This window comes from Oncorhynchus kisutch, linkage group LG10 (assembly GCF_002021735.2).
Source record: "Oncorhynchus kisutch isolate 150728-3 linkage group LG10, Okis_V2, whole genome shotgun sequence".
NCBI classification, from domain to species: Eukaryota; Metazoa; Chordata; class Actinopteri; order Salmoniformes; family Salmonidae; genus Oncorhynchus; species Oncorhynchus kisutch.
The window spans coordinates 44,524,747-44,547,633 of NC_034183.2; the positions used below are offsets into that span (position 1 = coordinate 44,524,747).

The window sequence follows — 22,887 nt, forward strand, 5'->3', positions numbered from 1 at the left end:
TGCGTATGGCCCAGTACATCACTGGGGCCGCGCTCCCTGACATCCAGAACATCTATACCAGATGTTGTCAGAGGAAGACCCGAAAAATTGTCAAAGACTCCAGGTCATAGACTGTTCTCTCTGCTACCGCACAGCAAGCGGAACAAGTAGGACCCTGAACAGCGTCTACCCCCAAGCCATAAGATTGCTAAATAGTTAGTTAACTTAAATAGTTAACCAGATATCTGGACTATATGCATTGACCCTTTTTGCACTCATTGTGAATTTATTACTACGTGTTTTACTTTTTTTATTATTTCTCTATTTTCTTTCTCTCTGCATTGTTGGGAAGGGCCGTAAGTAACGCTTTTCACTGTTAGTCTACACTAGTTGTTTTTAAAGCATTTTAAGAAATGATTTAATTTGATTCATACTGCTGAGAGGTCTAAATGATTTACTTTTGGATTATATAGCTAGCTATAAAGTTTTTCCTTGAAAAACTACTGTCTGAGTGGTCCACACCCTTATGTGGCGCTAGAAAGATTTTCCTGATGTTTTACATTTGATTAAAAACCTTCATGACCCAGCCTCCACCGCTAAGCGTTCCTTCCGGTTTGTCCGCCATTAAAGAAAGCAAGTAAGCATTTTTTGGAAGAATTACTATCAGCTGAAATCTTTACAAAATCAATGGCATCCTTCGTTTATCACCAATTATGATAGAACCAACATACGGTTTAGTTGTTACCAAAAGTATGGCGCCAATATTGTGCTGACAAACAATATAATTTAGCTGTAACGTCACCGGAAATTTGTTGCGCTGACATGACTTTCCCTACATATGAGAATCGTATCATATCGCCTTGTTGCTGGATTTTCTTAACGAGCCGTAATGACTACAGTCAGATGGCATGTATGTCTAATATAGACGGACTCTAGTCATTTTCCTCGACAGAAGTAAGCAACTACTAGATATCTACGTTAGTTGGCTATCTAGCTAACATTGGTAGCATTATGTCTGTTATAACAGCGATATTTGGATTACGTTCGCTAACTTGCTTAATCAAGAGGCTTACGCCTCAACACGTTAGACTGCTTGTTGAGCTAGCTTCTTCTGCGCCGCTTTTAATATGTGGGTTACTATGAAATATTTAGTGATGACCAACACAGTTTGTGTAATGTTACCAACAGTCATAAACCCCGTTCATTCATTTATACAATATATCTTAGGTGTGTTCTTAAATTCACTCCGGAGTGCCAGTGCGCGCTGTGGTCGTTCGATTGTCCGTTTCTAAATTAAGAGCGTTTCAATTTAAGTGCTTTTGGAGTGCACACTGGACGCTCTGTCCGAAGAAGTAGGGTCGATCCGAGGGCAGTCAAGCACCCAAACTAACGTTGGCTAGCTACTTCGACACAAATAAGAGTCTCACTCTGACCATTTTACTCACCCTAGCAGAGCTGGTTAGGCTGTTTGGATGTTGCCTGTATCTGCTGCTGGCAACAATTTAATTGTTTTTTTTGCACACGTTTAATGACACATGCCATATTTAATAGTTGTTGAGTGTTCATGAATTCATCAGTTATTCTGCTCTGTCACACTCAGATGAGTGCTCTGAAATCGGAGTAGATAGCCAGCTGTCTAGTTTTCTGATTATCCCTGTTTTATTTAGCTCTGGTTGTCTTAGTCTAATAGATGGTCAAAAACCTGTAGAATGATATTAGTTAGCTCACTCCCAGTATGTTTCTGTTGCTCAAACTCCCATGATTCCATTTGGCAAAACCACTCCCACATCACTTATTTATTTTGATCCCCATTCGCTTTTGCAGAAACAGCAGCTACAAGTAACACCACTGATAGACACATTTGAAATACAACAATATACGAACAATACAGCAGTAAAAGTAATACAAACAATACAAAAATTGTGTTGAAGTTGCTGCTCTGGCAACCATTGTGCCCTTTCCAAATAGACTGTTTTCGTAGTGAATTACTGTATTGGCTGTTATTTTTAAAAACACTTTCAGATGCAGCAGGTTTAGCTACTTAGCTAGCTAGCATTGCTAATAGCACCAAAGATACAGCAGGTTTCAAACATAAGAGATTAGAATTTTGTAGTGATTTGCCTGTACATTTCATAAATGTTTTCTAATAGGCCTGCCTGTTTATTTCTACTTTGCACATTCTTCCACTGCATATCTACCATTCCAGTATTTACCTCACCACCATGGCATTTTTTTTGCCTTTACCCCGCTTATCTCACCTCATTTGCTCACATTGTGTATATATACTTATTTTTCTACTGTATTATTGACTGTATGTTTGTTTTACTCCATGTGTAACTCAGTGTTGTATGTGTCGAACTGCTTAGCTTTTTCTTGGCCAGGTCGCAATTGTAAATGAGAACTTGTTCTCAACTTGCTTACCTGGTTAAATAAAGGTGAAATAAATAAAACATTAAGACAGTCACTAAGATTAAATTGGGCTATTGTAGCAAACACTATTTTGGTTGTAGCAGTTGGACTAGCTAGCATGCTAGCTCACAGCGTCAGACAAAGTAACTTATGGTTAGCATTCGTTAGGATCTCTTTTCAAATTATTTTTGAGTATAATGCAGTTGATTAATTACAACGACATTAACATACATTCCAGCTTGATATTCATGCAAGCATTATAATACAACCCAAAAGTAATGTGAAATTCAGTGCCATTGGTTTTTCCCCACATTGTTACATTACAGCCAAATTCCAAAATGTATTAAAATAAATGTTTGTCATCAATTTTTCACAATAACGCAAAGACAACACCAAAACGGGTTTACAGTTTTGCAACTTTGTTACAAAAAAACAAAACAAATTACATGCGTATTCAGACCCTTTGCTATGAGACTCAGAATGAGAAATTCAGGTGCATCCTGTTTCCATTGATCATCCTTGAGATGTTTCTACTAAAGGTCGACCGATTTATGATTTTTCGATACCGATTATTGGAGGACCAAAAAAAGCCGATACCGATTAATTGGACGATTTTTAATATTTTTTTTAACACTTATTTTAACTTAATATAATACATCAATAAATCAATTTAGCCTCAAATAAATAATGAAACATGTTCAATTTGGTTTAAATAATGCAAAAACAAAAAGTGTTGGAGAAGAAATTAAAAGTGCAATATGTGCCATGTAAGAAAGATAACATTTAAGTTCCTTGCTCAGAACATGAGAACATATGAAAGCTGGTGGTTCCTTTTAACATGAGTCTTCAATATTCCCAGGTAAGAAGTTTTAGGTTGTAGTTATAGGAATTATAGGACTATTTCTCTCTATACGATTTGTATTTCATATACCTTTGACTATTGGATGTTCTTATAGGCACTTTATTGCCAGTATAACAGTATAGCTTCCATCCCTCTCCTCGCCGCTACCTGGGCTCGAACCAGGAACACATCGTCAACAGCCACCCTCGAAGCAGCGTTACCCATGCAGAACAAGGATAACAACTACTCCCAAGTCTTGGAGCGAGTGATGTTTGAAACGCTATTAGCGCTCACCCCCCTAACTAGCTAGCCATTTCACATCGGTTACACCAGCCTAATCTCGGGAGTTGATAGGCTTGAAGTCATAAACAGCGAGTCATAAACAGCGAAGAGCTGCTGACAAAACGCACGAAAGTGCTGTTTGAATGAATGCTTACGAGCATGCTGGTGCCTACCATTGCTCAGTCAGACTGCTCTATCAAATCATAGACTTAATTATAACAAAACAAACAGAAATACGAGTCTTAGGTCATTAATATGGTCGAAACTAAAAACTATCATTTCGAAAACTAAACGTTTATTCTTTCAGTGAAATACGGAACCGTTCTGTATTTTATCTAAAGGATGGCATCCCTAAGTCTAAATATTGCTGTTACATTGCACAACCTTCAATGTTATGTCATAATTACGTAAAATTCTGGCAAATTAGTTTGCAAGAGCCAGGCGGCCCAAACGGTTGCATATACCCTGACTCTGCGTGCAATAAACGCAAGAGAAGTGACACAATTTCACCTGGTTAATATTGCCTGCTAACCTGGATATCTTTTAGCTAAATATGCAGGTTTAAAAATATATACTTCTGTGTATTGATTTTAAGAAAGGCATTGATGTTTATGCTTAGGTACACGTTGGAGCAACGACAGTTCTTTTTCGCGAATGCACACCCATTGATTATATGCAGTGCATGACACGCTAGATAAACTAGTAATATCATCAGCCGTGTGTAGTTATAACTAGTGATTATGATTCATCGTTTTTTATAAGATACGTTTAATGCTAGCTAGCAACTTACCGTGGCTTCTTACTGCATTCGCGTAACAGGCAGGCTCCTCGTGAGGCAGGTGGTTAGAGTGTTGGACTAGTTAACCGTAAGGTTGCAAGATTGAATCCCTGAGCTGACAAGGTAAAAATCTGTTGTTCTGCGCCTGAACAAGGCAGTTAACCCACTGTTCCTAGGCCGTCATTGAAAATAAGAATGTGTTCTTAACTGACTTGCCTAGTTAAATAAAAGTGCAAAAATTTTGTTTTTAAATTACAAAAAAATCGGCATCCAAAAATACCGATTTCCAATTGTTATGAAAACTTGAAATCGGCCCTAATTAATCGGTCGACCTCAAGTTTCTACCACTTCATTGGACATGATTTGGAAAGGCACACACCTGTCTATATAAGGTCCCACATTTGACAATACATGACAGAGCAAAAACCAAGCCATGTGGTGGAAGGATGTCTCTCTAGAGCTCTGAGACAGGATTGTGTCGAGGCAGAGATATGGGGAAGGGTACTTCAACATTTCTGCAGCATTGAAGGTCCAAGAACACAGTGGCCTCCATTATTCTTAAATGGAAGAAGTTTGAAACCATCAAACTCTTCCTAGAGCTAGCCACCCAGCCAAACTGAGTAAAAGAGAGCTCAAGAGTTCCTCTATGGAGATGGGATAACCTTCCAGAAGGACAACCATCTCTTCAGCACTCCACCAATCAGGCCTTTATGGTAGATTGGCCAGATGGAAGCCACTTCTCAGCGATAGGGACTGAGAGAGGGAAAGAAGAACGGAGCAAAAATATTTGATGAAAACCTGCTCCGGACCTCAGACTGGGGCGAAGTTTCACCTTTCAACAGGACAACGACCCTAAGCACACGTCCAAGACAATGCAGGACTGGCTTCGGGACAAGTCTCTGAATGTCCTTGAGTGACCCAGCCAGAGCCCCAACTTGAACACTATGAAATATCTCTGGAGAGACCTTAAAATCGCTGTGGAGCGACGCTCCCTATCCAACCTGACAGAGGATCTACAGAGAAAAATGGGATAAACTCTGCAAATACAGGTGCCCCAAGCTTGTAGCATCATACCCAAGAAGATCCTAGGCTATAATCGCTGCCAAAGGTGCGTCAACAAAGTACTGAGTAAATCGTCTAAATCCTTATGTAAATGTGATATTTTGCAACTTTAAGACAAGGTCAATCAATCTGGAAAATGTCAAGAACTTTGAACATTTCTTCAAGTGCACTGCAAAAACCAGCAAGCGCTATGATGAAACTGGCTCTCATGAGGAAAGGAAGTCCCAGAGTTACCTCTGCTGCAAACAACGAATTCATTAGAGTTACCAGCCTCAGAAATTGCAGCCCAAATAAATGCTTCAGAGTTCAAGTAACAGACACATCTCAACATCAACTGTTCAGACGAGATTGTGTGAATCAGGTCTTCATGGTCAAATTTCTGCAAAGAAACCACTACTAAAGGACACCAATAAGAGGAAGAGACCTGCTTGGGCCAAGAAACACAAGCAATGGACATTAGACCGGTGGAAATTTGACCTTTTGGTTGGGAGTCCAAATTAGATTTTTGGTTCCAACCTATGTCTTTGAGATGCGGTGTGGGTGAACGAATGATCTTCGCGTGTGTATTTCCCACCGTGAAGCATGGACAAGGAGGTGTTATGGTGAGGGGGTGCTTTGCAGGTACACTTAATTAGCATGGCTACTACAGCCTTATGCAGCGATGCGCCATCCAATCTGTTTTGTGCTTAGTGGGACGACATTTGTTTTTCAACAGAACAATGACCCAACACACCTCCAGGTTGTGTAAGGGCTATTTGACCAAGAATTAGAGTGATGGAGTGCTGCGTCAGATGACCTGGCCTCCACAATCCCCTGACCTCAACCAAATTGAGATGGTTTGGGATGAGTTGGACTGCAGAGTGAAGGAAAAGCAGCCAACAAGTGTGGGTACTTTTGGAAAAGCATTCCAGGTGAAGCTGGTTGAAAGAATGCAAAGGGTGGCTACTTTTGAAGAATCTCAAATATATAATAGATTTTGATTTAACACTTGTAGTTACATGATTCCATATGTGTTATTTCATAGTTTGTCTTCATTATTATTCTACAATGTAGAAAACAGTAAAACATAAGGGAAAAGCCTTTGAATTGAGTAGATGTTCTAAAACTTTTGACAGGTAGTGTTTGTAAATAAGGCGCTTTCAATTTTTTTTAAATACATTCCCAAACATGTTTAAACCTGTTTTCGCTTTGTCATTATGGGGTATTGTGTGTTTATGAGGATTTTAGAATAAGGCTGTAACATTACAAAATGTAGAAAAGGCAAGGGGTCTGTGTACTTTCAAAAGGCTAAGGATGATTTATGAAGCCAGGCTATGGGTTTTATAGTCTAAAATTAAAGTAGGTTTCCTCGCTCCTCAATTTTCTTAGACATTAGGCTATGGTAAGGGCTGTTTCCTAGTCTCTGCTTCTGCTGTATTCTACTCAATCCCAACATGCTGTCTTAACTTTGCTATTATGGACACAGCAACATAGGGAAAGGCACCAATTCTAGGTTGTTTCAGAACCATGGACAGTGACCATATCCAACGCGGGAGAAAGCGTATTGGTTATAAAAATAGATGAGTGTTTCACCATTTTATTTTTACACAATGTAAGCATATACAATTTCAGTATCACATGTCTTAGCGTGATGGACTGTGCTATCCCCATGGCCTCCGCAATGGATTTGTCCACTCGGACAGGTGTCTTATGCACCATGGGATTTTTTTCATTGCGACCTCTCGACTAAAGAAATCTTGGTCGACCAACAGCCTATCAACCAAACAATCGACTAAATAGGGTCAGTCCTATGTATATTTTAGTGGTGGCATAAAGACCGATATAAATATTTATGTGAAATGCTATTGGTCGGGCTCTATTAACGACAGTATCGATTTTAGGTATCAAGGTAAAGGTGACTGTTTCGGCTAGAAGCATTTGATTTTTCAACCGCATACATTTTGGGGGATTTGTGTGCCAATAAACTGTTTTCACCCTGTAACAAAAGGAGATATGAAGTGTTGCCTAGTTACACTGCCTTTTCTGAGAACTCTATACAAAATATTGTCTGACAGCTAGATTCAAGTTCAATGTTTACTTTAACAGATGAATTCTTAATATACACAATAGTATGTGGCCACATGCTCGTTGAACATCTCATTCCAAAATCATGGGCATTAATATGGAGTTGGTCCCCCCTTTGCAGACATAACAGCCTCCACTCTTCTGGGAAGGCTTTCCACTAGATGTTGGAACATTGCTGTGGGGACTTGCTTCCATTCAGCCATAAGAACATTAGTGAGATTGGGCACTGATGTTGGGCGATTAGGCCTGGTTCGCAGTCAGCGTTCCAATTCATCCCAAAGGTGTTAAATGAGGTTGAGGTCAGGGCTCGCCCAGTCAAGTTCTTCCATAACGATCTCGTCAAACCATTTCTGTATGGACCTCGCATTGTGCACGGTGGCATTGTCATGCTGAAACAGGAAAGGGCCTTCCCCAAGCTGTTGCCACAAAGTTGGAACCACAGAATCATCAAGAATGCCATTGTATGCTGTAGCGTTAAGATTTCCCTTCACTGGAACTAAGGGGCCTAGCCCGAACCATGAAACACAGCCCCAGACCATTACTCCTCCACTAAGCTTTAGTTGGCACAAAGCATTTGAGTAGGTAGCGTTCTCCTGGCATCCGCCAAACCCAGATTTGTCCGTCGGACTGCCAAATGGTGAAGTGTGATTTATCACTCCATAAAACACATTTCCAATGGAGGCAAGCGTTACACCACTCCAGACGATGCTTAGCAATGCACATGGTTTTCTTAGGCTTGTGTGCGGCTGCAAGGCCATGGAAACCCATTTCATGAAGTTCCCGACTAACAGTTTGGAACTCTGTAGTGAGTGTTACGACCGAGGATAGACTATTTTTATGCGCTTCAGCACTCACCAGTCCCGGTCGATGAGCTTGTGTGGCCTACCACTTTGCGGCTGAGCCTATGTTGCTCCTGGACGTTTCCACTTCACAATAACAGCACGTACAGTTGACCAGGGCAGCATTTTGACCAACTGACTTGTTGGAAAGGTGGCCTCCTATGAAGGTGCCACGTTAAGTCACTGAGCTCTTCAGTACGGGCCATTCAACTGCCAATGTTTGTCTAGGTAGATTGCATGGCTCCGTGCTCGATTTTTACACACCTGTCAGAAACAGATGTGAAGGAGTGTTCACATAGTGTATGATATAACGACAACTTATAGTGCCATAAATGCAATGACATAAATATCAAATTACCATGAATGACTTAACAGCAGTAGGAAATCCTCACTTTTACCCTAGTTTATAGAAAGACCCAGAATGTATTCACACCCCTTGACTTTTTACACATTTTGTTAATACAGCTGGAATTGAACATTTATTAAATGTAGTGTTTCACTGGCCTACACACAATCCCCATAATGTCAAAGGGGATTTATATTTGACAAATTATTTAAAAATGAAAAGCTAAAATGTCTTATGTATTCTTGCCATAAAGGGGTTGAATACTTAAGTTCAGGAGTAACACTGTGCTTAACAAGTCGCATAATAAGTTGCATGGACTCACTCTGTGTTTAACATGATTTTTGAATAACTACCTCATCTCTAACCCACACATACAATTCAGTCAAGCAGTGAATTTCAAACAAAGACCAGGGAGGTAGCGGGGCGGCATGGTAGCCTAGTGGTTAGAGCGTTGGACTAGTAACCGGAAGGTTGCAAGTTCAAACCCCCGAACTGACACGGTACACATCTGTCGTTCTGCCCCTGAACAGGCAGTTAACCCACTGTTCCTAGGCCGTCATTGAAAATAAGAATTTGTTCTTAACTGACTTGCCTAGTTAAATAAAGGTAAAAAAAAAAAAAAAAAGGTTTTCCAATAGCTTGCAAAAAATGGAACCTATTGATAGATGGATTTAAAAAAAAAGCAGACATTGAATAGCCCTTTGAGCATGGAGAAGTTATTAATTACACTTTGGATGGTATCTCACCCAGTCACTACAAAAATACAGGCGTCCTTCCTAACTCAGTTACTGGAGAGGAAGGAAACTGCTCAGGGGATATCATCCTTAAGGCAAAAGGTGACTTTAAAACAGTTTTAATAGCTGTGATGGGAGAACTAGGATGGATCAACATTGTAGTTACTCCACAATACTAACCTAAATGACAGTGTGAGAAGGAAGCCTGTACAGAATAAATATGTTCTGTTTATAATAAGGCACTAAAGTAAAACTGCAAAAAATGTAAAAGAAATTAAAGCTTTGTATTCAGGACAAAGTTATGTTTGGGGCAATTCAAATACAACACATCACTGAGTACCACTTCATATTTTCAAGCATGGTGGTGGTAGCATGTTATGGGTATGCTGGTCATCAGCAAGGACTAGGGAGTTTTTTTAATGATAAGAATAAACTGGATAGAGCCAAACAGACATTCACCTTTCAACAACGGCAAAGACACACTGGAGTATCAATTTTGGCCGTGATTGGGAGTCCCATAGGGTGGCGCACAATTGGCCCAGTGTCATCTGGGTTTGGCCGGGGTAGGCAGTCATTGTAAATAAGAATTAGTTGTTAACTGACTTGCCTAGTTAAATGTTCCTGAGTGGCCTTGTTTTTAAAAAACTTTAAATGGCTGTGTAGGAAAAACATTTAACAATATTGTACAGTCCAGTGTGCAAAGCTCTTAGACTCACAGCTGTAATTGCTGCCAAAGGTGCTTCTCAAAAGTATTTACTCTGGGTTGAATACTTATCTATTTTGTGTAGACCATTGACCTTTTACATTTTTTTTATTTTTAAATCCACTTTAACACAACATAATGTGGAAAGAGTTAAGGGGGTGTGAATAGGGTGGTGTAATTGTCCTTTAAATGTTCATTGCAGTTGACAATACTGTGATGGCATTGTAGATTTGAATTATTCTGGTAAGGCCAGACAAGGGATTGTATCCACAAAGCATCTTAGAAAAGGTCCTAGGAATCTTGTAAACCTGTTTTAAGACAACAAAAAAACTCTGTAGGTTGTCGGATGATGTTAAGACACTGCCTAGATTTAACTTTGAACCAGGAGTCAAATGAACTCTTTAAGTTTCTCAGCTGGTAATCACGTCAGTTTGAGGTACTGCAAAGGAAAGATTGACGCTCATTGGTTATTCCAATCATTTGTAACGTCAATCACGATGAGGCATCATCAAGCTGTGAATTCCAATAGCATGCTTCAGACAACCACTGTGAATGTGGCTGTACATCAAATGTCGCAATGGTGACATGTTTGATATAATTTTTGTCTGACAATCACTTTGCCTACTCTTAATTAATGCCTAATATGTTGGCTTGAATAACTGTATCGAATTCTGGTGGTTAAAGTGGAATTTTAACAATTACCGTTATATCAACACACTCGTCACTCCCGTTTAACAACTAAATCTCTTTGGCACAATAGGCATCAAGTCTCTTGCCGATAATGTTGCATAGTGTTTTCATCAACACAATCAAAGTTAACATAAGCCCTAGATGCCTTACATTTTCCCAACTTAGGCATCTTTTTTATCGACGTGATGTTGCGTTCCAAAGGGATAACATGATGTAGGTAATTAAATAATCAGGCCTTGTGAAATGTTAAGATTTAGATTATTTATTGATCATAGACATTTAATATTATTTGAACAACTCCAAAGCAATTGCATGTGGTGCAGGCACCACTGACTGACTGTTCTTTCTTTCCACAGACATGGCTATCAGGTATCCTATGGCCGTGGGCCTTAGTAAAGGCCACCCTGTAACCAAGAATGTGACTGCACCGAAACATGCACGTAGGCGAGGGGTGAGTTCATCTGAATGGATAGAAACATGACAACCACAGTGTTGTATTGGTAGAGTCTCAGGTCACTATGTCCTCTGGTAAAGGGTCTGGACCCTTTGCCACAGGTTGTTTGCTTGTCCTAGAACTGCTGGGTGCTGGTTCAAGTTTGTGTTCTAATCCCATTGCTGCCACCAGTGTAGTGATTGAGGGCCGGGTTTCAGGATTCACTTCGTCTGTCTCTACATTAGCGACATGCATATACATATGTTCTGAAACAAAGTAGATGACCACATCAAATGTTTGAACCTGTTATTTTTGAGATAATGGGCCCAGTGGTCCACAATATGGCTGAAACATAGGCCACAGTTACTGTTAGTTCTAATGCATGCATCTAACTCAGTGTCTCTTCGCTGATTTTGTGTTTCAGCGTCTGACCAAGCACAGCAAGTTCGTGCGTGACATGATCCGTGAGGTGTGCGGCTTCGCCCCCTACGAGAGACGCGCCATGGAGTTGCTGAAAGTTTCCAAGGACAAGCGTGCCCTCAAGTTCATCAAGAAGAGGGTATGTATGATTCCCCTGCTACTAAACTGGTTGTGTGTATGCGTTGGTATTGGCAGTATGGATGCATTTGTCGACGTCAGCTTTCTGCAGCTGCTCTCTTGTGACAGTTTGAGAACTAATAAGTACATTTTTCAAACCAAACAGATTTTGTATTAGACATTTGTTTGGGAATGTCTAGCATTTTGTGCAGCTGTCAAGTGGGCAGCTTTCTGAAATGTGATGGACTGTTTCCTTTGTGGAGAATTTATTGGTAAGATGAATCAAAACTATTGGATCAGTAGAATTATTCTCCTATAGTTTGTCCAACCATTCTTGTATTATTGGACTGCTAGCCCCATATTTGCTGATTACTGAATTTGTCGCTGACATAACTGTCCCAGAAACATGCTACAGTGTTAATTTCATCCTGACCATGGTAGTTAACCTGCTGTGAAAGTTGCAGATGCATTTGTTGGGTTTCTCCCATTGCACATTCTAATGTGTGTTTGCTCCACAGATTGGAACTCACATCCGCGCCAAGAGAAAGAGGGAAGAGCTCAGCAACGTTCTGGCTGCCATGAGGAAAGCCGCTGCCAAGAAGGATTAGGCGGTTCTTGCAAATAAATATTTGTATTTCAAAAATGGAGAGTTGTCAGCTCCTTCCTTGTTTCAGAATGACTAAGTCGAACTATGCTTAGCAATGGACTTGAACTGATTTTCTAAATTTATCTTTGAGCATATGCCTTGTAGGCTGCATGTCTTTTCAAGTTTACTAGGGTGAGATGCCTGCAGACATTGGAGTGGAGCTCTTCAGATGTCTCTGGGTACGTCTGTGTCTAAATAAGACATTTACTTGTATTAAAATCTTGAGTGTCTAATCGCCTGGGTAGTGTACTTTCTAGTAGTACAGTTGCATGCATTGTTAGACATGCCAAAGGTGATGGGATAGCCAATAATAAACAACAGTTACCGGCAGCCTGTTCTTTCTGCAGAAATTGGCAACGATATGTTATGAAACCACTGGGCACAAAGGATTGTGTTCAAAATGACTAAAGTTTGTGTTTCAACAGATTAAATGCAACTTACATCTTAGGTATTTTTTTATTTACCAAAGTCTTGGCTGCATAGCAGCAACATGACTAACAGTGGTAATTTGGGTATCTTCATATTACTGTTGTAAAGCTGGCAGCGCAACGCGTCCCCTTCTGAGGCCTAATGTACTTCAACACATCAGGGGATTGAACATTGCTGATAGAAATGCAACTTAGAACTGATCCTTGCCTGTTCTATATGAGACAGTACCTGTTCTACATACATTACTATCAAGCGTTCTTTGTTTTACCCCCCTGAACAGACCCCTGTTCCCTGTCTGGTCCAACTGATCAGCTGTACAACTCAAAAACAGCTGTCGGGCGTTAAACAGCAAGTGAATGTACTTAACAAATCACTCATCAGAAAATCTTGTTTCATAGTTCAGGATGCCCTAAAGCTCATTACTGTGAATGTAGACCATTATCCATCCCTTGGAGCTGCTCAGGCGCCAGTCTCAGCTTAATATGATTCGGTGTTCATTGTTGTGGAAAGACAATGCGGTACATCTTGGTGTAATGAACCTCCAGGCCCTCTGATGAAGTCCTTGTTCTCAAGCTGGAAAAATCATGCAGGTCACACCTGGTCTGGTGAGAGAAGGGAGGAATGTTTAAGCGGATTCATTATGACACTGCTAATAGAAAAACTTTCAGAACACAAACTGCCATACAGTGCTTTCGGAAAGTATTCCGATCCCTTGACTTTTTTGCCATTATGATACAGCCTTATTCTAAAATGTATTGAATAGTTTTTTTCCCCAATCAATCTACACCCCATAATGACAAAGCAAAAACGAATAATAAATCTAATCTTATTTGTCACATGAGCCGAATACAACAGGTGAAATGCTTACTTATACAAGCCCTTAACCACCAAATAGTTAAAGTATTTACTAAATAAAGTTTAAAAAATCTAATCAATCAAAAATTAACAAGAAATGTACATAACAATAATGAGGGTATATACAGGGGGTACCGGTTAGTCAAGGTAATTTGTAAAGTGACTATGCATAGATAAAACAGTAGCAGCAGTGTAGGGGGGTGTAAATAGTCCGGGTGACAATTTGAATAGTTGTTCAGCAGTCTTATGGCTTGGGGTAGAAGCTGTTAAGGAGTCTTTTGGTCCTAGGCGCTCTTGTACCGTTGCCGTGCGGTAGCAGAGAGAACAGTCTATGACAATTTTTTGGGCCTTCCCCTGACACCGCCTAGTATATAAGTCCTGGATGTCAGGAAGCTTGGCACCAGTGGTGTACTAGGCCGTACACACTACCCTCTGTAGCGCCTTACGGTCAAATGCCGAGCAGCTGTAAAACATTGAGGATCTGGGGACCATTGACAAATCTTTTCAGTCTCCTGAGGGGGAAAAGGTGTTGTCGTACCCTCTTCACAACTGTCTTGTTGTGTTTGGACCATGATAGTTTGTTGGTGATGTGGACACCAAGGAACTTGAAACCAAACCATGAGGAGTGGCTTCCTTCTGGCCACTACCATAAAGGCCTGTTTGGTGGAGTGCTGGAGAGATGGTTGTCCTTCAGGAAGGTTCTCACATCTCCACAGTGGAGCTCTGTCAGAGTGACCATCGGGTTCTTGGTTACTTCCCTGACCAAGGCTCTTTTCACCTGATTGCTCAGTTTGGCCAAACGGCCAGCTCTAGGAAGAGTCTTGGTGGTTCCAAACTTCTTGGGGACCTTCAATGCTACAGAAATGTTTTGGTACCCTTCCCCAGATCTGTGCCTCGACACAATCATGCCTCGGAGCTCTACGGACAATTCCTTCGACTTCATGACTTGGTTTTTGCTCTGACATGCACTGTCAACTGTGGGTCCGTATATAGACAGGTGTATGCCTTTCCAAACCATGTCCAATCAATATTTTTTTTTTTACAATCAATGTTTGTACAATCAAGTTGTACAAACATCTCAAGGATGATCAATGGAAACAAGATGCACCTGAGCTCAATTTCGAGTCTCATAGGAAATACTTATGTAAATAAATTATTTATGTTTTCGCTTTGTCATTATAAGTTATTGTGTGCAGATTGAGGATTTTTATTCCTTTAATTCATTTTAGGGTGTAAGGCTGCAATGTAACAAAATATGGAAAAGGGGAAGGGGTAGGAATACTTTCCAAATGCACTGTATTTAACCATATCAGAGGAGGCTGGTGGGAGGTATTTGAGGACAGGGTCATTGTAATTGCTGGAATAGTATAAATGGAACGAAGTCAAACCTGTGGTTTCCATATGCTTGATACTGTTCTTTTTATTCCATTCCAGCCATTACAATGAGCCAGTCCTATAGCTCCTCCCACCAGCCTCTGATATCTATGCATACTACAGTCATTTCCAGTTTCAGACTACCATTGTGCCCTCATGACTTATTATGAACAGGCTTTCAGAATAAAATATTGAACCATCAAACTAAGTCACATACAAAACATACTGTTTGCATTTAGTTTTGAATATCAGCTATCTGGAAGAGGTACTTCACTATAACAAACTAACAGGCTACTTGAAGTACATTTTGTTTCCTTCTTGGTTAATGTCCTCATAAAAGGTAACAATTGGTGAATCTATCCCACGAACATCCATGGTTAATAAACAGTGTGTTACTAGTAAAAGTGATGTGACTCACTGCAATTCGTCTTCTCCTTGATGCCTCCCACAGGCAGGATCTTTCTGGTCAGGGACACCTCCCGTCATGGCCACATTCTCTCGCACTGGCGTGTTGGTCGCCAGGGACAGCAGAGCCGCAACGATGGTGCAGCCGGCACTGGGCCCGTCCTTGGGAGTAGCACCCTGTAAACAACCATAGAAGTCCTCAGTGAGTGATACAGGGAGAGAAGAGGTTAATAAGAAACGTCTTCATAATGTTGTAGTTACGTATAAAAATCAACACAGAACACAGTTCCTGTTGGTATTGCTTGTCTACAGTGGATGTTTGTGTACATTGAAGGTCCCTTTTCATATAATACTGTAATTATTACATATTTTTTTATTTAACTAGCCAAGTCGGTTAAGAACAAATTCTTATTTACAATGACGGCCTACCGGGGAACAGTGGGTTAACTGCCTTGTTCAGGAGCAGAACGAGGGGATTCGATCCAGCAACCTTTCGGTTACTGGCCTAATGCTCTAACCACTATGCTACCTGCCGGATACATGACATGAAGATCAGATAACATGGTCAGTACATGTGCATCGAAATATGTACAGAGGCAAAAACACCAAACTGACACAGTTTGTACGAAAGACATGTGCAGTTACAGGTATATACAAGACAAAATGTTAAAACTGCTAAGGTCTAAGGACAGTGCCATGACATCAACCCTACATCAGAGACATGGAGATGGGAGACAGAAAATAAGTCATTGTTCAGCTGCTGCTTCATGAGGAAGACCCTGGCGAAGTTACTGGCCGATCTTAGCACTCTCCATCACATCTCCAAGCTGCCCTGTGATCTCCTGGGGCCAGCCTTATCCTTACCCCCCGTCTTAGGGGCGTCTTTATAAACAGCGTAGTGCCACCTGGAGATGAGTGATGAAGGGGTGGGGTGGGGGGGAGGCTTTAAGATCAAAACTGTGTTGTTTGTATTGTTCTCTATGGATAATGTAAATAATAGTAATAATAATAATAATAATAATAATAATAGTAGATAATGCTTGTAAAACACATCTCTTCCACACTGAACAAAAATTTTTACGCAGCATGTAAAGTGTTGGTCCCATATTTCATGAGCTGAAATAAAATATGTTTCATATGCACAAAAAGCATATTTCTCTAAAATGTTGTGCTCAAATTTGTTTACATCCCTGTTAGTGAACATTTATAATTTGCCAAAATAAAGCATTCACTAGACAGGTGTGGCATATCAAGAAGCTGATTAAACAGCATGATCATTACACAGGTGAACCTTGTGCTGGGGACAAAAGGACACTAAAATGTGCAGTTGTCACACAACACAATGCTACAAATGTCTCAAGTTGAGAGAGTGTGAAATTGGCATGCTGACTGAGAATACCCATCAGAGCTGTTGCCAGAGAATTGAATGTTAATTTCTCTACCATAAGCCGCCTCTAACGTAATTTTAGAGAATCTGGCAGCATTTCCAACCGGCCTCTCAACTACAGACCATGTGTACCCACGCTAGACCAGGACCTCCACATCTGACTTCTTCACCTGCGGGATGGTCTGAGATGAGCCACCCAGACAGCTGATGAAACTGGGTTTGTACACCTGAAGAGTTTCTGCACAAACTGTCAGAAACAGTTTCAGGGAAGCTCGTCGTCCTCACCAGGGTCTTGACCTGACTGTAGTTTGGCGTTGTAACCAAACTTCAGTGGGCAAATGCTCACTTTTGATGGCCACTGGCATCCAAGGTGAGAAATGTGAAAGAAATAGGTTTAGATTATGTTTTACTGGTAATGGGGACATATGTAAATGCCAACAAAATACATTTTTTGTCAGTGTGGTGTGTGTAACCTTTCTTGAACTAGGCAAGTCAGTTAAGAACAAATTCTTATTTACAAAGACGGCCTACCCCAGCCAAACCCGGACGACGCTGGGCCAATTGTACGCCGCCCTATGGGACTCCCAATCACGGCCGGATGTGATTCAGCCTGGATTCGAACTAGGGACTGTAGTGATGCCTCTTGCACTGAGATACAGTGCCTTAGACCGCTGCATCCATGTGTGTGTGTTAACTATTTAACTGTATTTGAATGCTTAAAAGGCTGCTAAAATGTGCAGTTTTGTCACACAACACAATGCCACAGATGTCACGGTCGCCAGGTGTACGGTGTTTTCCTCTGACACATTGGTGTGGCTGACTTCCAGGTTAAGTGTGCATCGTGTCAAGAAGCAGTGCGGCTTGGTGGGGTTGTGTTTTGGAGGACGCACAGCTCTCGACCTTCGCCTCTCCGAGTCTGTTCGGGAGTTGCAGTGATGGGACAAGACTAACTACCAATTGAATAATGACAAAATTGGGGAGAAAAAGGGGTAAACATTTTTTTTAAATAATCTAATCTCGTAACACATTACCTCAGCGATGCCTAGTTTCTCCTGGGCCACGTATCCATACATATTGATCATCTCCATGCAGTCTCTCAGGGGCTATGTGATGGTGTCAGTCACATTAACAGTGCAGATAAACAGAACCTGGAAAGAACACATGGACACAAACTGTTAGGTTCACAAGACCATGATCCATTCATTATTAGTGTTGGGCTGTACTAAAGCCTGCACACACTGAATCCAAATGGGGGTTTGTGTGTGTGACCACATACCTTGGACAGGTACATCCTAACAGGTATGTGTGTGTGTGTGTGTCCACCTACATTGGACAGGACCACAGGCACATCTAGGTTGTGATCCAGAAAGTTGAAGTTCTGTTCCGGGTCCAGGAACTCCAGCAGAGCTGAGGACGGGTCGTCTTGTCAACCTGGAAGAATAAACACAGATCGAACGGTCAATCACCTCCTTCACCAAGAATACAATGACACAAACGATACACAACAAAATGAATGTCAATCAAATAAGAGCTGACTATATAGCAAAAGATCTTTGAAAATAAAGTTATTATTCACCTCATCAATAAGGACCAGTGGGTTTTCTGTATTGTATAGTACTTCAAATGGTGACAGAATTGTTTTATTGAGCAATGAACCGTAGCTAAACCTAGGAAGAAACCTAGAGAGGAACCAGGCTATGAGGGGTGGCCAGTCCTCTTCTGGCTGTGCCGGGTGGAGATTATAACAGAACATGGCCAAGATGTTCAAATGTTCATAAATGACCAGCATGGTCAAATAATAATACAGAAACACAGAATCTTTCCCTGGGGTGAAACTCTCAGCTGGGTCACTGCAGGAGGAAAGAGAGGAAGATGGGTGAGGTAAAGAGAAAACTGTCTTTTCTTGATGAGGAAATATTTGGTACAGATTATTATACATCCAAAATCGGACTGTCAATCACTGTCAGATTGTAACCATGGTGATCCCACATTGCAATTCTCTCACCAGAATGTGCTTCTTGACTTCGTCCATCCCATAATGGTCCGTTTCAGCTCTAGGTTCTCCTCACTATTAGTTCCCCAGGGCATTGAGGTCAGCCAGTCCAGATACTTCCGGGTCACACTGCATACAGAATCCACAGAGAGTTTAATAGAAGAGTCATGTTCATTACATACATGTTCAAGAGCGTTTTTTCAGAGTTTGTTTAAAACAGGACATATGTGACAAAAAAATTAAATGATATTTCTCAGTGATTTTTCAAAGGTGAGGGCACTCTGATTCCAAAATCAACCACTAGCCCCTACCCCCAAGGCACTTACATACATCTATGAGGATTGGACAGGTGTAAGCAATATGGTGGTAAGCTCCAATTGTCACCATATTACTTAAACCCATGCAATCCTCTCCGATATACACGTTCCCATGGGGTAGGGACAAGCTAGGGGTTGATTCAGGGTTCAGGGACTGACTTGAACTCTGAGGAGTGGTTGTCCAGCAGGCTAATGGAAGACAATGCTAGACCTCATGTGGCTGGAGTGTGTCAGCAGTTCCTGCAAGAGGAAGGCGTTGATGCTATGGACTGGCCCGCCTGTTCCCCAGACCTGAATTAAATTGAGCACATCTGGGACATCATGTCTCGCTCCATCCACCAACGCCACGTTGCACCACAGACTGTCCAGGAGTTGGCGGATGCTTTAGTCCAGGTCTGGGAGGAGATCCCTCAGGAGACCATCCACCACCTCATCAGGAGCATGCCCAGGCGTTGTAGGGAGGTCATACAGGCACGTGGAGGCCACACACACTACTATGCCTCATTTTGACTTGTTTTAATGACATTACATCAAAGTTGGATCAGCCTGTAGTGTGGTTTTCCACTTTAATTTTGAGTGTGACTCCAAATCTAGACCTCCATGGGTTGATAGATTTGATTTCCATTGATAATTTTTGTGTGATTTTGTTGTCAGCACATTCAACTATGTAAAGAAAAAAGTATTTAATAAGAATATTTCAGATCTAGGATGTGTTATTTTAGTGTTCCCTTTATTTTTTTGAGCAGTGTATTTTTTCTGGGATTCTTGAGGACACATACAATAATCCAGAGGGCGTGATGAGAGAATTCATGCAATCCACCTTGAAACTTCTTATAGAGACTGTAAACAAGGTGGCTTTCCACCAAGCACACAGACTTGGAGCAACAAGACCAAGGGTCCCCGACCGATCATCGCAAAATTTGAACACTACCAACAAAAGGAGCTGATCAAAAGCAGGGGAAGGGAGCTTGAAGGGACCAAATTCGGTCTCAATGAACAATTTCCAAGGGAGATAAACGAACGCCGTAAGAGACTAATGGCGCCGGAAAATAAAATGGCGCCGGAAGAAATGGCAGCAGAATTACGGGCGTCCAACCAATTGTGCTATTATGTGTTTTTTTTTGCGTTATTTGTAACTTATTTTCTAAATAATGTTTCTGCAACCGTATCTTAAGGCAAAAAAAGAGCTTCTGGATATCAGGACAGAGATCACTCACATCGGATTAGATGAAGAATTTTTCTTCAATAAGCAAGACGCACAGGACATTCTCCAAACACCCGACAGGGCCAACATCCCCGTTATTTGCAAGAGGAAGAATCGCAGGTACAGGGGACACAGAGCGGGATGCCTCGTGAGGACCCGCAGAAGGTGTGGGAGAAAATCATATACATGATTATAGTAATACAAGAAAAGATACATGTATGGGTTAATTTCCTGTTCTGGTAAAATGCATTGTCTATTGTATAGGACAGAAAGCCGAGAAAGACCATGGGAGTATGGAACAGCCGGGAACACTAAAGGAATGCAGACACATAGACGCCTAGAAATGACTGGACATACAAAGGTCAGAGGGATATACGAAGGAGGGGGTCAGCCAAATGACCCCAGATGAATTACAGATATCAGTTACATCACAGGGGAGACACAAGTCTGTTTAATCTTATACAAACATATGAAGAGAAGGCGACCAGAACAGCTAGGCACTCTAAAGCTAAAGGAGATGAAAGACACCAAAAGGGACACATGGAGTTAATTACAGGGTCTGAACACAGGCCACAGGAAAGGGGGATGTATATTATCTTTAGGTCAAAAGAAGGGTCTTGTCATCATTTTTAATCTGACCGAAAGCAGATGTGGGTGTTACTGGGCTGAACAAGCAGGATGCACGAAGTAGGATGGACTCATGGATTGTGTGTATAAAAAGTCAGAGCGAGTGCTCTGAAAATGTGTGTGTTCCGCGGACCGCTCCGGCTTAAGATACTGTTGTATTAAAAGTCTACATTGATTTTCACAAAGTTCCTGGTGTGTCATATTTGAACCGATTTGCCACTACAAAGGTGAGTGGGAAAGCTGCCATTACAGTCAATATTACTCACCAACGTGCAATCCTTGGACGAGGTACGATCACGAATATCCTACCAACAGGAGATCAAAAACTGTAATATCCTGTTTCACGGAATCGTGGCTGAATGACGACATGGATATTCAGCTAGCGGGATATCAAAAATGAAAGCAGGAAGCACCAGTGACTTAGTCTAAAAAATGAGTCAGATGAAGCAGATGCTAAACTACAGGACTGTTTTGCTATCAACAGACTGGAACATGTTCGGGATTCTTCCGATGGCATTGAGGAGTACACCACATCAGTCACTGGCTTTAACAATAAGTGCATCGAGGACATTGTCCCCACAGTGACTGTACGTACATAACCTAACTAGAAGCCATGGATTACAGGCAACATTGCACTGAGCGAAAGGGCAGAGCTGCCGCTTTCAAGGTGCGGGACTCAAACCCGGAAGCTTACAAGAAATCCTGCTATGCCCTGCGACGAACCATCAAACAGGCAAAGCGTCAATACAGGGCTAAGATGTGGCAGGGCTTGCAAACTATTACAGACTACAAAGGGAAGCACAGCCGCGAGCTGCCCAGTGACACGTGCCTACCAGACGAGCTAAATCACTTGTATGCTCGCTTAGAGGCAAGCAACACTGTGGCATGCATGAGAGCATCAGCTGTTCCGGACGACTGTGTAATCACGCTCTCCGTAGCCAAGAACACAAAGGCAACATGCCTAAATGACTACAAACCCGTAGCACTCACGCCCGTAGCCATGAATATCTTTGAAAAGCTGGTAATGACTCACATCAACACCATTATCCCAGAAACCCTAAACCCACTCCAATTTGCATACCGCCCAAACAGATCCACAGATGATGCAATCTCTATTGCACTCCACACTGCCCTTTCCCACCTGGATAAAAGGAACACTTATGTGAGAATGCAATTCATTGACTACAGCTCAGCATTCAACACCATAGTACCCTCAAAACTCATCACTAAGCTAAGGATCCTGGGACTAAACACCTCCCTCTGCAACTGCATCCTGGACTTCCTGATGGGCCCCAGGTGGTGAGGGTAGGTAGCAACACATCTGCCATGCTGATCCTCAACACTGGAGCCCCCCAGGGGTGCGTGCTCAGTTCCCTCCTGTACTCCCTGTTCACACACGACTGCATGGTCACGCACAACTCCAACACCATCATTAAGTTTGCAGATGACACAACAGTGGTAGGCCTGATCACCAACAACGAGACAGCCTATAGGGAGGTCAGAGACCTGGCCGGGTGGTGCCAGAATAACAACCTATCCCTCAATATAACCAAGACTAAGGAGATGATTGTGGACTACAGGAAAAGGAGGACCGAGTACGCCCCCATTCTCATCGACGGGGCTGTAGTGGAGTAGGTTGAGAGCTTCAAGTTCCTTGGTGTCCACATCACCAACAAACTAGAATAGTCCAAACACACCAAGTCAATTGGGAAGAGGGCACGACAAAGCCTATTCCCCCTCAGGAAACTAAAAAGAAGTGGCATGGGTCCTGAGATCCTCAAAAGGTTCTACAGCTGCAACATCGAGAGCACCCTGACTGGGTGCATCACTGCCTGGTACGGCAATTGCTCAGCCTCCAACGGCAAGGCACTACAGAGGGTAGTGCGTACGGCCCAGTACATCACTGGGGATAAGCTGCCTGCCATCCAGGAACTCTACACCAGGCGGTGTCAG

The 22,887-nt window shown here is 41.8% G+C and overlaps 1 protein-coding gene across 1 annotated transcript; it reads left to right on the top strand.

The window, feature by feature from the left end:
• Window positions 1–522: 522 nt before the first annotated feature.
• On the top strand, window positions 523–12,342 carry LOC109898186 (60S ribosomal protein L36). The gene is made up of 4 exons (XM_020493049.2): window positions 523–616; window positions 11,084–11,178; window positions 11,585–11,719; window positions 12,216–12,342. The coding sequence occupies exons 2-4, from the start codon at window positions 11,086–11,088 to the stop codon at window positions 12,303–12,305; spliced, it is 318 nt and encodes a 105-aa protein (XP_020348638.1). The 5' UTR covers window positions 523–616; window positions 11,084–11,085; the 3' UTR covers window positions 12,306–12,342.
• Window positions 12,343–22,887: the final 10,545 nt, after the last annotated feature.

Excerpts from the sequence above, each read along its gene's own strand:
- LOC109898186 (XM_020493049.2), top strand. The coding sequence starts at position 11,086 with ATGGCTATCAGGTATCCTATGGCCGTGGGCCTTAGTAAAGGCCACCCT. Across the intron at positions 11,179-11,584 it reads AACATGCACGTAGGCGAGGG|CGTCTGACCAAGCACAGCAA; the intron begins GTGAGTTCATCT and ends TTTGTGTTTCAG. Across the intron at positions 11,720-12,215 it reads TCAAGTTCATCAAGAAGAGG|ATTGGAACTCACATCCGCGC; the intron begins GTATGTATGATT and ends TTTGCTCCACAG.